A 16,321-nucleotide genomic window follows, 5' to 3' on the forward strand; every position below is an offset into this window, starting at 1 on the left:
AACTTCAGATCATTGTATTTGTGTCTCATATGGATGGATGCAGCTTTTAGATCCTATAAACGTTGGTAGTATTCATCACTTCCTGTCGAATCTGTATATACACTGCTCAAAAAAATAAAGAGAACACTCAAATAACACATCTTAGATCTGAATGAATGAAATATTCTCATTGAATACTTTGTTCTGTACAAAGTTGAATGTGCTGACAACAAAATCACACAAAAATCATCAATGGAAATCAAATTTGTTAACCAATTTGTTAAAGTGGAAAAACACACTAGGGGCTGATCCAACTTTGATGTAATGTCCTTAAAACAAGTCAAAATGAGGCTCAGTATTGTGTGTGGCCTCCACGTGCCTCTATGACCTCCCTACAACGCCTGGGCATGCTCCTGATGAGACGGTGGATGGTCTCCTGAGAGATCTCATCCCAGACCTGCACTAAACCATCCACCAACTCCTGGACAGTCTGTGGTGCAACGTGATGTTGGTGGATGGAGCGAGACATGATGTGAACCAGCTTTCATCTGTGAAGAACACAGGGCGCCAGTGGCGAATTTGCCAATCCTGGTGTTCTCTGGCAAATGCAAAGCGTCCTGCATGGTGTTGGGCTGTGAGCACAACCCCCATTTGTGGACGTCGGGCCCTCATACCATCCTCGTGGAGTCGGTTTCTAACTGTTTGTGCAGACACATGCACATTTGTGGCCTCCTGGAGGTCATTTTGCAGGGCTCTGGCAGTGCTCCTCCTGTTCCTCCTTGCACAAAGGCGGAGGTAGCGGTCCTGCTGCTGGGTTTTTGCTCTCCTACGGCCTCCTCCACATCTCCTGGTGTACTGGCCTGTCTCCTGGTAACGCCTCCAGGCTCTGGACACTACGCTGACAGACACAGCAAACCTTCTTGCCACAGCTCGCATTGATGTGTCATCCTGGATGAGCTGCACTACCTGAGCCACTTGTGTGGGTTGTAGAGTCCGTCTCATGCTACCACGAGTGTGAAAGCACCACCAACATTCAAAAGTGACCAAAACATCATCCAGAAAGCATAGGTACTGAGAAGTGGTCTGTGGTCCCCACCTGAAGAACCACTCCTTTATTGAGTGTGTCTTGATAATCACCAAAGATTTCCCTCTGTTGTCTTTTCCATTTGAACAACAACATGTGAAATTGATTGTCAATCAGTGTTGCTTCCTAAGTGGACAGTTTGATTTCACAGAAGTTTGATTTACTTGGAGTTATATTGTGTTGTTTAAGTGTTCCCTTTATTTTTTTGAGCAGTGTAATTCCTAACTACTACTATAGGACTCTTTCTTACTGTCTTTGTTGCAGGAAGCAAATTAGCAGTGACTCCTTTTCTAAACGGATGATACGGCTCGCAGCCCAGGACGCCTTTGCATCAGGGGGCAGCATGTGCGCTTGAAAAAAGAAAATAATTCTGTCACTTGAGCCGTTTGCAAGTCTTCTGTTGTTTTCGGTCAATAACTAGGAGGAGCCAGTAATCGTCCTCTCAAAATCTAAAATACGCAAATATGTCGATATTCTAAGAACATTCTAACTATGTATCACAATCAGAATGAGGGATTCACACAGGGCAGCTCTTATGCAAGAACCATCACTACCTCTAGGCCTTCATCCTCAACACAGTCATCAGTCTTCCAAACCATTCAGCTGGTGTTTTGGCTATCTGCATCAGTTTAAGGTTTTGGTTTTCTTTTATCAAAGCCAACACAGTACTCATTCAGCAAGTGTCTAAATAGTATTCTAGAGCCAAGAATACTCAGTACATTGTAGGGATTGGATCTAGGATTTAGGTTTGAAGAATAAAATCTGATTACACTTTAAAACCAGTTAGAGTCACAAGATGTGAACCTTTATTCGGTCGTCTCTTTGTCCTAAAAATCTAATTTGTCCAATATTATATCATTGGACTGACTACTTATTATACATTTAGCCAGAGCTGCTAGAGATGCATCGGTCAAAGAACAGAATAATCACAGCAAGGAGGTCTGAAGGGCATTGTAGTGACAGCAATGTTGCGAGCGCTCTAAAATTAGACTGAGATTCTTTGGCGGGCCTGATTCATTTACACCCACTGTTCCAGCATAATAAATCTGATTGGTTTAAAACCCACCAACTTCAGTTTTACTTTAAAGGTCGGTTACGTGTTCAGCTATCGGAGAGTGAATCTGTAAGCTCTTTGTGGGAGTAGCAGGACCAGCTGACCCTGTTTTTAGCACAGGAATCCAAAGGAAGGAATGGAAGTGGTCAGTTTTTGGCTCGGATATAAAAAGGCTTAAAGGGGATCTCGCCTGATGACCTGCCTTGGAAGTAAAAAAATCTGATAACATTGTGAGAAATGCTGGTATTTTTTTCCGATCAAATGATGGCCAGCAGGAACTTAAAATAGCTTTGCCTCCAACAGTCAATTCTATAAGACAGAAATGAGAGGAGAATCAGAAAAAGAAGCCAGATCATCTATGTCAGTGTAGTTCTTTGAAATTTAATAGCAAAAATACGTTTTGACTGGAAGCCAAGGAGTCTGTTTAGTATTCTAAGTTTCCAATAATGTACCACTGCTTTGAACAAATAATGGGGTCATTTGCCGCAGCAGCATGCATTAACACGTCTCATCTATCAGGCTGTGTTCAGATAGAGGGGGGGTTTAAGGGTAAAGGGGGCAGAGTTGTTGTATTTTTATATACCATGTGGTCTGCTGCATGCGTGACAGCCACACAGTTGTGTGCCTTTCACAGACAAAAGAGAGACACCAACAGAACTCCAGCTTGTTAAGCAACAAATAAGCTAGACCACCCGCATTGACTTATGGATCCAATGACTGAAAACGCCTCCAAAAGCTTCACTGCAGAAATCAACTTAGAAAAGCTGCAAAAGATAGCTGCAGAGGTGATTCTCCCCGGCAGATTCATCCTCAGACCTCTGAATGCTGCTCTGGAGCTTATTACCAGCATCCTGGCCTGGATTTTAGGAAGCAGCCTGGTCCAAAAGCATTTTCACCTCATGCTGTCTGGACTGGTACTCTTTGGGCCTGTGGTGAGTTTCTGGGTTTCCAAGTACAGCATCTTTGCTAACGGCAACCACTACTTGTACAGGTGAGAGCTTTAAACTAGGTCTGGGTTCTGCTGCCAGCGTTTTATATAGACTGTTGTGTGTAAAATGCTTACATGAATAAATAACAGGAATGTCATCTGAAATGAAATGGAAATATGATAAAAACCTACTTATGGGGTTATAAGAGAATAAAACTGAAATTATAACCTGATAGTTGTAATTATAAGAAACATTATGCATTTTGAGCGTTTATCTTTATTTAAATTGACTGGTTTCCTGTAAGAAAATGGGTTTTAAGCATAATAATTCAGGTTGGTGCTTTGGGAAGTTTTATCCAGAAGCCCGAAATTATTCTGCTTTGTCCCTTCATCCAGTTGGTCATGTTTTAAGTATGAAGTATGAAGTAAAGAACGTAAAATGGGTCATTTTAGACATTTAGAAGAACCACGTACTCCAATTCCCTTGGAAAGAGGAAAAGATTGATAGAGAAATACAGAAAATGATGCTACTCCACTAAAATGATCTAGAATGCTTCAAAATGGAAACCAAAACCAGAAAGATGTGGAAGAAAACTAAAAACTAGCTTCCTAATGGATCATAAAATAGCCAAAATTACAAAGAGTTAATGATCAACTCAAGGGTGATGAGATTAGAAGATGCCTTTGTGAAGCCTAGGTATCTGCAAGAAACACCACCCAGGTGCATTTATTTAGCCAGACGAAAAAACAGGCAGAACAATGCAGGGAAGGAATCCTGAGAGCAACAAAATCTCACCTCTCCTGCTCTCTTATTACACTATTAGCACTTTTTTACTATCATTACATCCTTATATTTCATCATTGGTTCCCATTTCATCCTGTCTTATTATTTCATATCCCATTCCCCTATTTTCTGGCTAATTCCAGTTTCACACAAATGGTGAATTATGGTTAATGTCGTACTTGTAATACACAGGGTTTTACCAGGGTTATTCCCAGCTTGTCAGATGACCCCTAAAATCTGAATTCAAGCCTTCACTGTGAAGCACGGTGGCTCAGGCATCATGATATGGGGACGTTTCTAACACTACAGTGACAAGCTTATCACATATCACCGATCAGTTGGAATACATACAAAATATTTGAAGAACTCGTGTTTTCTTATGCTGAAGAGGGAATTCCCTTAAAAAGGGTGTTTCAAAGAGACAACGACTCCTACAGACCAGTGAGCAAGCAGCATCTTGATTCTAGTCTATGTTAACATTGTGGAGTGGCCGGTCCAATCCCTGGACTGTAATCCAATAGGAAACTTGTGTGGTGACATCAAGCAGCCCGTTTCTGAGGGAACACCAGAAAATGCAGAGGACCTGTGGATTGTAGTCCAATCGTCCTGGGCTGAGCACATGTTCACAGGAGCCAGAAGCTGGTCGACTTCATGCAACACAATTGTGAAGCAGTTCATAGTGGTTATATAACTACAGTCATAGTTACAAAAATGTGGTCCAGTGAGGCCCTTTTCAAAGTAACCTTTAGGCAGGTATTAAACATACTTTTTGTTAAGCCCACTTCTCTGTATTAAAATGTTTCTTTTATTGCTCTGATTTAATATTATAACCTCAAATGTTCTGGTATCATTAGCTGTGAGCAGAAAATCATAAATACAAAAATAAATGTTTGAAAACATCAGTCTGTGTGGAATTATTCTGTATATGTTTCACTTAGTGAAGTAAATGAGCTTTTCAGTAATATTCTACTTAATTGAATATGATTATATATATTTAAAAAAAAGAATATGACTATATTTATTCCGTGGTTCACAGGAAAGCTAAATCTTCCACCAAAACTATCATTTTTTCTCACTTTCCTCTCAGTTTAATTAAATTTTTCTTCGTGAATTGGCTTTGATTAGCATGTAGTTTTCACTATGCAATTTCATGTACGGAAATAAAAGCATGATTTTGAGCTTTACCCACAGCTGTACTTCTTGTCATTGTTAAAGTTCAGTAAAGTTTTTTTTTTATCTAAGACACTTCCGCCACTTGCTGAACAAATCTTTCCAGCGCTTATAAAACAGTCTCTTAATCATGAAATTATTTTCCGAACATCAAATACAAACCTAAGAGCTGGTGTAGAAAAAAGGAAAAGGTTTCTTTCAGATGCCTCCAAGTACAGGCGCTCTGGACAAAGTCTGGCTCCTTCTTATCAGAGTAAACTTTTCAGATTTGTTCAACCTTTTTTTAATATGGATAGTTTCTTTCATAGATTAGATAGCAAGTAAAGACCCACCTCTGCTCCTCGAAGACTCACTCAGCCTTTTAATGAACTAATTTTGGCTCCAGATCAAGATTTCTAAATCTAATCAAGACCTTTTCTTTGTTTTTTTCCTTTTCATCTGAGCCTCGAGTGATTTGCGGTGTATTGGGCGGGTAAATTATGTATTTTAGTGCCATTTGAACATTATGTTTTCACCTTACAAAAGGCTTCTGGTTCTACTCCCTTTTACAGGAAGTTCCTCAGGTCTACTTGGGGCTGGACCTGCATCCTCACAGGCTCCTTCATCATCCTCCTCTCCTTCTCAGCTCGCCGCTCTATCTCCCTTACCCTGCGCCACCTCTCTCGGATTGGGCTCGCAGGTCTGCTGTGGTGGGGATGCCGGCGCCTTTTGACCCTCCTGGAGGATGCAGCTGGTGCCTGTTACGAACCCCTGGCCCCTGTCCAGGATACCCAGAGCTCCGCCTCAGCGCAGCCTCTGCTGCTCCTGCATGAAGACCAGACCAAGGCGTCATGCCTTAAAGCTAACATGATGTGGAGAGGTTATGAAGTTTCCCAGGAAACCCTCATCCTCTGCCTGTCCTGCCTGCTGCTTGTGGAGGAACTGTCTGTCTTCGGTCGTCACCTGGCACAAGAGAAGCGTTTTCATAGGTCTCCTAGTGCGCCATTAAGGGTTCTATTCCTCCTCTGTGTTGTTCTGCTCTTCATATGGATGGTCTTGCTTCTGTGCTTGCTCGCATACTTCCCTGCGTGGCCCTCTCAGCAGCTGGGAGGAGCTCTGGGCTACCTGGGGTGGAGGAGCCTCTATCAGGGATGGTACCGGCTAACACCCAGTGAGGGGTCCCCTGGTTTGCCAGGAGAGGGCCTTTTTACCAGCACAGACTCTGATAAACACTCCCAGTAGTTCAACCTTTTTTCAAAGTAAGTAGCAGAAGACTTACAAGAATCTTGTTGCTTTATTTTTGTAATCTTAAACAAAATGCATGCAGCACTGCGAGAGAACTAGATCATTTCTGTCAGGACATGTGTTTTGGAACTCAATCAGTGTTATACAACAGTAGCAGTAGCTTGTTTAAAAAAAACCAGGAAAGCCTGTCGCCAGTCTCAGTAGATGAGAGCTTTCCCGTCTCCTCTGGGCTTCTTAATCTTGTCATAGTTCTTGTTAATGATGTCAAACAGCACCGCCTGGAGAGAGATAGAGACAACACAGCAGGATGAAATCATCATGAGGAGACAGAGTGGGCTGTAGTCATGTCCAACAGTCCCTTTTATCACAAGCTTCTTCATCACCAGAATCAAACACGGGAGGACAATGACCAAAGGGCCGAGCAGCACGCGTTAATGGACAGGATATGGAGCACTAATCCATTTAACACAAGCAAAGCAATTAGTTTAATTGCCTTCCTATTAACAATGAATGGATACCACTTAACCATCACCCTGCTGCTTGGACACAGCTGGAATCATTAACATACTAGAGATCTGATTGAAAACACAGCAGATGGTGTGTCCTGTTTAATACATGTGATTTACAACGTCCTCTTAGTTTTTTGTTTTTAAATCAGTCTAATAATAGATGGTATTGTGCCTTACGTATGTGTTGCGGATGTCCAGGACCACAAGACGGAGCTCGCTGTACTGGTACTGGTCCAGTTCATGAACCAGCTGTCTGTAGTCTCCCTGCAGCAGAAAGGAGGAGAAAAGTTACAAGCTGAGGAGGATGCAGGGTGCACTTCTGTCTATGCAACATTTAACATTTTGTCACGTTGCAACCACAAAACGCAGTTCTGAAGTGGAAGGGATTCATATTTTTCACATTTGTTACAAATCAAAAAAATCAAAAAATGTGGCATGCATTTTTATTCAGTCCTCCACAGGTTTAAACTTAGGTCTGGCCACAATGCCTAAATCTGATTTAGGTTTAGGCTTTGACTAGGCCATTTCGAAACCGTTCCATTGTCACAGTCCTGCTGGAAGGTGAATCTCCATCCCACTCATGCCGTCTGCAGTGGCAGCATCCCCACAGCATGATGCAGCTACCAACATGTTTCATGGTGAAATATTGATCTTTACAATAGTTTTCTCTCACACCAAGCATTTTGCATCTGTGCTGCAGATCTCTGCAGCTCCCCCAGAGATACCACGGCCCTCTTGACTGCTTATCTGATTAGTGCTCTTGTTGCCCATTATCTGACTTCTGAAGGTAACTGGTTGCACTGTATTTTATTTAGACGTGTCTCTATGGGTAAAAAAAAGGAAATGCATGCCACACTTTTCAGATTTGTAAACATTTTTGAAAACCATGTCTTTTCCCATCAATTTATGGTTCACACAGGATCTTAAAAATTTTACACTGATTTTCACACAAACAGTTTTCACTCAAAAACATTCAGATGTCAAGACATGGAATCAAGCAAAACCTCTCACGATCAAACATGAGTTCAGAGTAATTCCCCTGCATCTCGCTTTCTGATTGGCTACATGTCACATTCAACAGGATGTGTGCTCGTTTGTCCTCAGGGACAAAAACTGGCATAAAAATCCCGCATATAATAGTGGGAACATGACAAAATGTGAAAAAGCAATGTCCACTTTACCCAAGGACCTTAATCACAATGCAGATAAACATGACTGATACTGACCACATGGGGCTGTTTGGAGGCCTTGGCCACAGCATCACCTCTCTCACTGTAATACCTGGCACAGCAAAGAAGAGTTACTCACAAAATCTTACCAGATATAACATATTACTTATCTTTGGAACCAAGTCACAAAGTCAGAGTATAAGAAAGATGACAACTGACAGACATGTTCAGTTTCACTGAGAAATGTCCTCTTTGCAGCGATTGGCTAAAAATGTTAAACATTGTCGTCCATTGCTATGTCATAGAGGAACAGTGTTTTGTCTCAGAAAAGATCATTTTGCTCTATTGAAAATGTATGAGATTTTGCATTAGTGCTGACTGTGTTACAAATAAAGTTCAAACCTTCACACTTAAATACAAACTTGGTCTCCATCCAGTTTTGTTCTTTCGGACTGTGTCAAACATCTCGAGGTCTGTTTGTCCACAAAGCCTAACAGCAGGTTACCACAGAAGGCCCTTTTGTTTTTTACTAACTGCTTTAAGTCCCGTTTTGTGTTGGCTCCAGTGATTTGAGTCGAGGGTAAAGAGCACTAAGCATTGGCTGGTTACCAGCACCAAGCTACTCTAAAGTAAGAACAAGTTAAAAGTTTCAAAGATGCTAAAATACTCCTCCATAATGTTCCTGAGATGCCAGAGTGATGAGTTTTTCTCCAGCAGTACGGAGCATAGTTCAATGCAATGCAGCCCCTCCCCCACCTGCTGCTGCACCCTCCAAAGCAACCTGGCTGAAAGACGCCTACTACACTTCATCCAGCAGCTATGAAATATTTCTGGTTGTACAAAATGTGGACAATCATGGCGTGGAAGACAGTGGAGCGCCACCCATCGCTCCTATCAAGGCACCATTTTAAAATAGTTGCCACGGTGTAGTAGGTGATAGCTCTGATGATTAAACTGCTAACATCAGCCTGTTGCATCTGTATTAACAGAAACCATAATAGCAAAAAGGTCTAATATCCTGCACAATAAACTCTAAATACTGAATGTAGCAGGCGCTTAGATTCAGTATAGTACTAGTTATACTACAGGTAGTTGGTATATTTACTGTAGTAATGGTTCTAGGTTGTTCTGCTATAAAATAATAAATAAATATAGAGAAAATTACTATAATTATAATAATTAGTATGTTGTTTTAGCAGCAGTAGGACTAAGTGTAGCTTTTAAAGACCATAAGACTGTGGCCCCCTTTATTTTTTATTCAGACATATCAGTGGAGCTAATGAGTGCCTTTAAATCAAAGCTCAGGGGATCAGAAACGCTTCCAGTATACATGTTGCATCTGCTGAGGTTGAGACAACATACATGTTTGCAATTCCAATCACAGAACTGACAAGAAAGAATGAAAAGGACCAGAGACAGAAACGGTTACATCAGCTTCTTTTCATCTTCAGCCAAAAACCCTGCACACAATAGCTGGCGCTCACTTTGAAATCTGAGTCTGGAAAGCTTCAATCTTGGTGCGCGTGTTGGTCAGCAGCTCAAACACTTTCTCCTGTCAGACGAGATCGAACATTTAAAGTTCAGCTCAAGATCATTGGAGTTCACTCAGGGCACAACGTTAAAAACATGCCAACACTTTACTAGCAGATTTTCAGTTGTTACCAACCTGTACAGCCACTCCAAAATTGTTACCATCTTCGATCCTGGGAATCTGCAGTTGCACCCACATTGACACCTGGCAGGAAAACATTGACTAGCTTACTAATAAACATGTTAAAATCATCCCATGAGAAGCAGACATAATATCATTCCTCATATAGGCTTTGCACAGGCCAACAGAAGGGAACCATACAGTAAAGCTGTGGGACTAAAAGAAAAACAAGTGACTGACTGTGTTGAGCTTCTCCTTCAGAGTCTGGATCTCAGGTTTGACCTCATTCAAAAGACTCTCCACTCTCTCATTGCTACAGATGGGACCACAAGGAGGCCCTGGAGGGCAGACAATGAGAGAAGACTTGGTCACAGTATCACACACGAGTTCTTTAGTGAGACGGTATTGCAGCTGGTTTCCATTTAGATTTAAAAAAAAAAATCTTATCTGTTTATAATTAGAATCAACAGTTTGCAGTGCATTAGAAAAGTACCCATCGACCCCCCAACCCCCACCCGTCGCTTCCTTTGAAGTGCAACTAAGTCCTGATGTGTGTGATAAAATATTATTTGGGCGTCCACCTAAACTGACAAAGAGAGCAGTAATCAAAGAAGAAGCCAGGAGGCCCCTGGCAACACATGACCCTGAATAGGTCATCCACATTGCAAAACATGGCGGTGGCAACATCATGCTGAGGGAATCCTTTTCTTTACCAGGAAACTGGATGGAGTTAATAGCAAACAAATTTCTGTCCACAAATGATCTGTCAGTTACTGAGCTTGAGCAATTTTGCAAAGAGTGAGCAAATATATTCATGATTATATCGGCACGCAACACTTCAGATTTTTATCTGCAGAACATTTTTAAAACTGCATCTCCTTTCTCTCTCACTTCCTAATTCTGTACTACATTGTGTTGTTCTATCACATGATATCTCCCATGAAACACAATGTGAAAAAATGTAAAAAGGTTCATGGATAATGAAAAGTATTGCAAGGCTGTGTAATTAATGTTGGGAAAACAGCTTTTTTTGTTCTCCGGTGCTCCCGTTTACCTGAATCCTCCTCCTCTTTATCGCTGTCTTTGTCCTTCTTCCCCTCCTTCGCCTCCTTCTGCAACTCCAGAACAGAAAGCCTCTTGTCAAATGTTTTTTTATGACTTGTTTATCTCTTGAACGGCTCACACATGTGTGTTATTTGGCTAATGAAATTAACATGCTCCGACTTCTACCAGCATTTGCAAATACATTTTCCTCCTAAAACGTGCGACACAGACAATATTCCAGTTAGTTTTAATGTAATCCTCTAAAAAACCATCAGCAACATTTTGAGCAAAAAAAAGACATCAAAGGTATTCCCGATAGTATGTAATATTTATTTTACAGTCAGCGATGTTTATATTTGGACTGTTTTTTGAAAAACCTGCGAGTGCTTGAGCTAAGACTTTAAAAATGCTAAATTAAAGGTTAAGAAGAAGGATGCATCATCTGAAACAAAAGGCCCACACATCTTGGAGTTTATAAAAGTAGTGGAAAGACTTCCCACCGATTGGTTGCCATGGCAACCAGGGACACTTTTTCAGTGCTTAAAAATAAAACAAAATAAAAACACTGGTCTGAAGAGCTCATTTAAGAAGCTATATTCATGAGAAATGTAAAAGTTGGGAGAATTTTTCAAAAAGAAAGCATTACATTTATGTTATTTAATCCGGGGGCCTCATGTACAAAAGAGTGAGCAGCTTTCCTACTAAAAGTTGACGATAGGAGAAACTCTGAAACTTGCGGTGCATAAAAAGAAAATTCAGATGTACAACACCGTGCGTCTGAATGTCACCGCACACGTAGTCTTCACACATCCTTATTTGTGGTGAATTGGGCGCAGCTGCATGTGGCGCTTAAACCACGGGATGCCCGCCCATAAAGACATATGCAGAATAGTATAAATAGCCGGAAGGCACCCAAATAACCATGGCAACGGCGACGATCACTCAGGCAAGAAATAGGGGATTCACTGAATATGAGGTGGACGCAAAAATGGAGTGGCATGAAGGTTAAATGCCGTTAACACGGTTGGAGCTGAATTACAATCCTTGACCGAAATAAAAAATATTTAGCAATTTATGAGTCAAATCCAAACGGCGCTACCTAGCTTCTGAATTGAGCTCGGTTATAGCTGGGGTGAACATTGCTCCCATATTTCTATTAGAAAAACTGTCACTATACAAACCAGGTGAAGTACTTTAAATCTGTAAACGATTCAGGACGTCACAACAAAAAGCAACATAACTGTCATAATTAGAATAATAGTTATTATAGTTTAAAGGAATCATGAGTTAGGGGGGCCATTGTGCCATTGCATTGGTGAGACACATTTGCGCATCACAAATAGGTTGCACATAAACTGATAAAAAATAAGGTTTCTGTTTACAAAAGCATGTTCACTTACAGATGGGTCCCTTATAGCAATACGAGTGAAGACCATAGCTCTGATTACATTTAGAAACCAACTTCTTGCTGCAAATTGTAATATCATGTTCACCTTTTTTGTCAAAATTTATGGGAAATTAATATATATCTTAGCAACATTCAGATGAGGCCGTTCCACATGGCCCGGCTCAGGGATGACCGTTATACGCCTGACAGCTCTGTCTGAAAAGCTCCGGTTGAAAAGGCCGCAGCGTAGTGAGAACTTTAACTGGCACAAGCGATGCACGGTTCCTCCTGGTTTCTTTCTGTAACAATGAGACCACCTCCGTGCAGAACTGGTTCATAAGCCACGCATCATCACGTGCCAGCAGGTCAGTACGATCACTGAAAAGAAAACGCTCCCTCCCACTTCTTCAGTCCTTCAGCTGTGCCAAAGCTGCCATCGTTCCACAATTATGTATAACTTTACGCAGCTATTCATGGACAGGTGTGAATGTCTACAGTTGTCCCCCTGATGAATTATCAAACCTGACTTGTTAGGAATAAATCTGTTTTCTTTTTCAATGAGAATGAAAGTGTCACTTAGATCTTTTACATGCAGTTTATGCTCCTCAGCGCACAGACATGTGACAAAAACAGGGAACATGTACAGTTTACATCGAACTGAGGATGTTAGCATCATGTTTAGGTGGGCTGTTATTTTTTGAGGTTAGATTATATGTCTAGTGTGACGTATTTAAGTGTTTTGCTTTTATGACTTTGTCTAAAGTACTTAAGTGTTTTGATCTTATAATTTTGTTTGACTCCTGTAAAGTGTCTGAGTTTTTTCTAAAAGCTCTATACAATTAAAATGTATTATTATTATTACAGATGTGATTCAGTTTTATCATACAGGTTTAGATTTCAAAAGCTCAAACATCAGGTTTGATGCTCCATGAATTAAACCAAACTGAGTGGAGTCATAACTTAGTGTATTTAGATCTCTGTAGTTTTTATCAGTGTCAATTGAAAAGGTTTGCGTGTCTCCCGCACATTTTCACAGCAGGCCAAAAGTTTGCGTGAAGTTCTGCACACTTTCACGCGAAGTTCATTTTGGTACATGCCGAGTTGTGCGTAAAACATTGGTTTGTACATGAGGCTGCTGGTCATTTTAACTACTTGAACAATATTCTGTAATCATGATTTTGCAATTCACTATTTTTGTTCAGATGATCAGCCTGAAACCCTGGAGGGGTAGGACTGACCTCCTCCTTCTTCTTGCGTTTGGCCTCCTCCTTGGCCTCCTCTTTGGCAGGATCTGGTATAGGAATGTCCAGTGGAGCCTTCAGGGAAGCCAGGTCATCACAGCTGAAAGATGTCTAACAACAAGAACCACAAAGCTGTGATGTTTCCAGAAAATGGGCCACAACTGATTTTGGTTTCATTTTAAAGAACCTGTGACTACCAAAAATGGGTTTATTTGTCTGGAAACGCTTTAAGGTCCTCATACCTTCAGGAGCATCTGCAGCTGCTCAATCTTCTCAGGGAAAAATTTAGAAAGCAGCTGCTCTGCCTGTTAAGACAATTCACATCAATACAAACTCTTAAAATTACAGACAGTAAAACATAAAAAAAAAAAAAATATATATATATATATATATATATATATATAAAAAACAAAACACATCACCTCTTTGGAGAGTGTTTGACAGAATTCATCCACCTGCAACAAAAATAACACGTTTAAACTTTTATAGCGGCTACCTGCCGTCTGCTCGGATCATGTTTCCCAACGCATCGCTACAGGCCGTGAAGCCAACCTGAGCCGCCTCAGCTGACCTCAGCCCTAAAGGTCTGCCTGCGTAGCAAAGCCAGCAGTGAGCTGGCCCCCAGCCCACCTGTTAGCACCGCGAACACCCCGTCCAGGTGTTTTAAAGGGACAGCGGGTTTCAACTGGCTCTGTTTAACGCGTCATGCTAGCTGAGGAGCTCACCTGTTTCTTCGACTCGAGCTGAATACCCGGAGAAGCCATGTCCACTCTGCAGATGACAACTTATTTTGATAGACGTATAAAAATGTTTTAGCTTTGACCAAAGCGGCTGAGACCAATGAAAATATGCGTTTTTCAATGTGTAACTCGACGCCTTGCAGAACACGGAAAGTGCTCAGTTACTCAGCATAAAAAGCGAAAATGAAAGTAGATCGCATTGTGTGACTACGCCGTACTTTCCCCATTTCTATGCGAGCAGTCGCGGTCCATTGTGGGCAATGTAGTTTCAATCGGCTCCACCGCAGCTCTTCCCAGAGCAAATGACCCTGACAGGAATGGCTGCAGGAAAATTCTCAAAGGTAAATCGACTTAGAAACATTAGACTACATTTGTAGCCAAAACATAAAAAATGCTCCCTGAAGTTTAAACTTCAGCATAAAACAATAAAGTTTAACATTGTGACTTAACATAGTCTTCCTTCACACGATGTTTCATTTTATTAGGGCTTTAATAAATCACTCAAATAGCTTAACAGCCGCAGCAAAACCATCTTCTGGGAGATTTCAATATAAATTGGCTGAACTAAAAGTGCGAGCAAAAGCTGAAAAGTGACTTATATACCAATTAAAATGGTTAAGGGTCAATAACAGGAATTCTAAGGAATAAACTAACATAATTTGAAAATGTGCTGCAGAAAAATGTCGAGAAGCTTTTCGATTTGATTCAGAGATGAACTCAGTTAAATAAATATCCACGATGCAAACAGAGATTGTTGTTAGGGGTCAGAGGAGAATGACCCGACTGGTTAAAGGTGATAAAAAGTAGTTCAAACAATATTCAGAATACCATGGTTGGATGCTTTGAAGCAGAAGGGCTATAGCAGCAGAATACCACACTGGATGCAACTCCTGTCAGCTAAGAACGGGGAACTTAAGCCACGTTTCACACAGAATCACTAAAATTGGCCAATCACAGATTTGAATAATGTTGCCTAGTCCAACTGCAACATTGACATGGAAGGGTCCGAACTTAACGTAAGCAAAATTTAAGCTTTTATGCATCCAACCTTGTATAAAAGGTTCAGGTTGCTGGTGGTGTAATAGTTTGGGATACTTTAGTGGCTCACTGTTTCCCTTAGTACGAACTGAGCATTGTTTGAACATCACAGCCATGTCCATCCCGTTTCAGACTTCGAGCAGGATAATACACCACGTCACAAAGCTCAAACCATCTGAAGCTGGTTGAATAAATAAACTTGAATAAATTCTATGTGCTCTAATCGCCTCCACGGTCACCCAATGTCAATACAACAGAGCACCTTTGGGATGTTGTGGAATTGGAGATTCAAATACGGATGTACCTCCGCCTCTAGCCCATAGACCACTGGAGATAGGCACCAGCTCCCCCATGACCCTGTATGGATGTAGAGGGTACAGAAAAATGATGGATGGATAATTATATAACATTTTATGTGTGTTTATAATATATTAGTATGTTCAGTTAATTTTAATTTAGCATTTTAGTCTGTTAAAAAAATCAGTGCATGTGTGCTTATATTTATTCATATTTAGAGATTTTTAACACTAATATTTTGTAGTTTTCTTTTTTATATTGTCTTTTTCCTTTAAGTCCAATAATTCAACTTACTGGTTTTTGGTTCTAAATATACAGGTCCTTCTCAAAATATTAGCATATTGTGATAAAGTTCATTATTTTCCATAATGTAATGATGAAAATTTAACATTCATATATTTTAGATTCAATGCACACTAACTGAAATATTTCAGGTCTTTTATTGTCTTAATACGGATGATTTTGGCATACAGCTCATGAAAACCCAAAATTCCTATCTCACAAAATTAGCATATTTCATCCGACCAATAAAAGAAAAGTGTTTTTAATACAAAAAACGTCAACCTTCAAATAATCATGTACAGTTATGCACTCAATACTTGGTCGGGAATCCTTTTGCAGAAATGACTGCTTCAATGCGGCGTGGCATGGAGGCAATCAGCCTGTGGCACTGCTGAGGTCTTATGGAGGCCCAGGATGCTTCGATAGCGGCCTTTAGCTCATCCAGAGTGTTGGGTCTTGAGTCTCTCAACGTTCTCTTCACAATATCCCACAGATTCTCTATGGGGTTCAGGTCAGGAGAGTTGGCAGGCCAATTGAGCACAGTGATACCATGGTCAGTAAACCATTTACCAGTGGTTTTGGCACTGTGAGCAGGTGCCAGGTCGTGCTGAAAAATGAAATCTTCATCTCCATAAAGCTTTTCAGCAGATGGAAGCATGAAGTGCTCCAAAATCTCCTGATAGCTAGCTGCATTAACCCTGTCCTTGATAAAACACAGTGGACCAACACCAGCAGCTGAC

At 40.9% G+C, this 16,321-nt stretch overlaps 2 protein-coding genes across 3 annotated transcripts; one reads left to right on the top strand and one right to left on the bottom strand.

The window, feature by feature from the left end:
* Positions 1–2,719: 2,719 nt before the first annotated feature.
* LOC124858398 (fat storage-inducing transmembrane protein 1) lies at positions 2,720–6,236 on the top strand. Its single transcript, XM_047350420.1, has 2 exons — positions 2,720–3,108; positions 5,551–6,236. Exons 1-2 carry the CDS (start codon positions 2,822–2,824, stop codon positions 6,218–6,220), a joined length of 957 nt encoding a protein of 318 aa, XP_047206376.1. The 5' UTR covers positions 2,720–2,821; the 3' UTR covers positions 6,221–6,236.
* Positions 6,237–6,253: 17 nt separating this feature from the next.
* Positions 6,254–14,230, bottom strand: psme1 (proteasome activator subunit 1). 2 transcript variants are annotated; one of them, XM_047350421.1, is made up of 11 exons: positions 13,950–14,230; positions 13,647–13,679; positions 13,467–13,529; positions 13,222–13,335; positions 10,607–10,670; positions 9,793–9,890; positions 9,568–9,636; positions 9,386–9,453; positions 7,959–8,013; positions 6,910–6,996; positions 6,254–6,501 (listed from the first exon to the last, which is right to left on the bottom strand). In XM_047350421.1, exons 1-11 carry the CDS (start codon positions 13,986–13,988, stop codon positions 6,421–6,423), a joined length of 771 nt encoding a protein of 256 aa, XP_047206377.1. In that variant the 5' UTR covers positions 13,989–14,230; the 3' UTR covers positions 6,254–6,420. The 2 variants fall into 2 exon arrangements, with proteins under 2 accessions (XP_047206377.1, XP_047206378.1); XM_047350422.1 differs by having other exon boundaries at positions 10,607–10,664; positions 13,950–14,227.
* Between the last annotated feature and the right edge of the window lie 2,091 nt (positions 14,231–16,321).

The sequence above is a fragment of the Girardinichthys multiradiatus genome, chromosome 21, assembly GCF_021462225.1.
Source record: "Girardinichthys multiradiatus isolate DD_20200921_A chromosome 21, DD_fGirMul_XY1, whole genome shotgun sequence".
Classification (NCBI taxonomy): domain Eukaryota; kingdom Metazoa; phylum Chordata; class Actinopteri; order Cyprinodontiformes; family Goodeidae; genus Girardinichthys; species Girardinichthys multiradiatus.

What these genes read in the sequence shown, in the direction of transcription:
- LOC124858398 (XM_047350420.1), top strand. Translation starts at nt 2,822, where the DNA reads ATGGATCCAATGACTGAAAACGCCTCCAAAAGCTTCACTGCAGAAATC. An exon ending in GGCAACCACTACTTGTACAG is followed by an intron (nt 3,109 to 5,550) that starts GTGAGAGCTTTA and finishes TCCCTTTTACAG; the next exon opens with GAAGTTCCTCAGGTCTACTT.
- psme1 (XM_047350421.1), bottom strand. Translation starts at nt 13,988, where the DNA reads ATGGCTTCTCCGGGTATTCAGCTCGAGTCGAAGAAACAG. An exon ending in AGCTCGAGTCGAAGAAACAG is followed by an intron (nt 13,680 to 13,949) that starts GTGAGCTCCTCA and finishes TTTTTGTTGCAG; the next exon opens with GTGGATGAATTCTGTCAAAC. An exon ending in TGGACATCCGCAACACATAC is followed by an intron (nt 6,502 to 6,909) that starts GTAAGGCACAAT and finishes ATCTCTCTCCAG; the next exon opens with GCGGTGCTGTTTGACATCAT.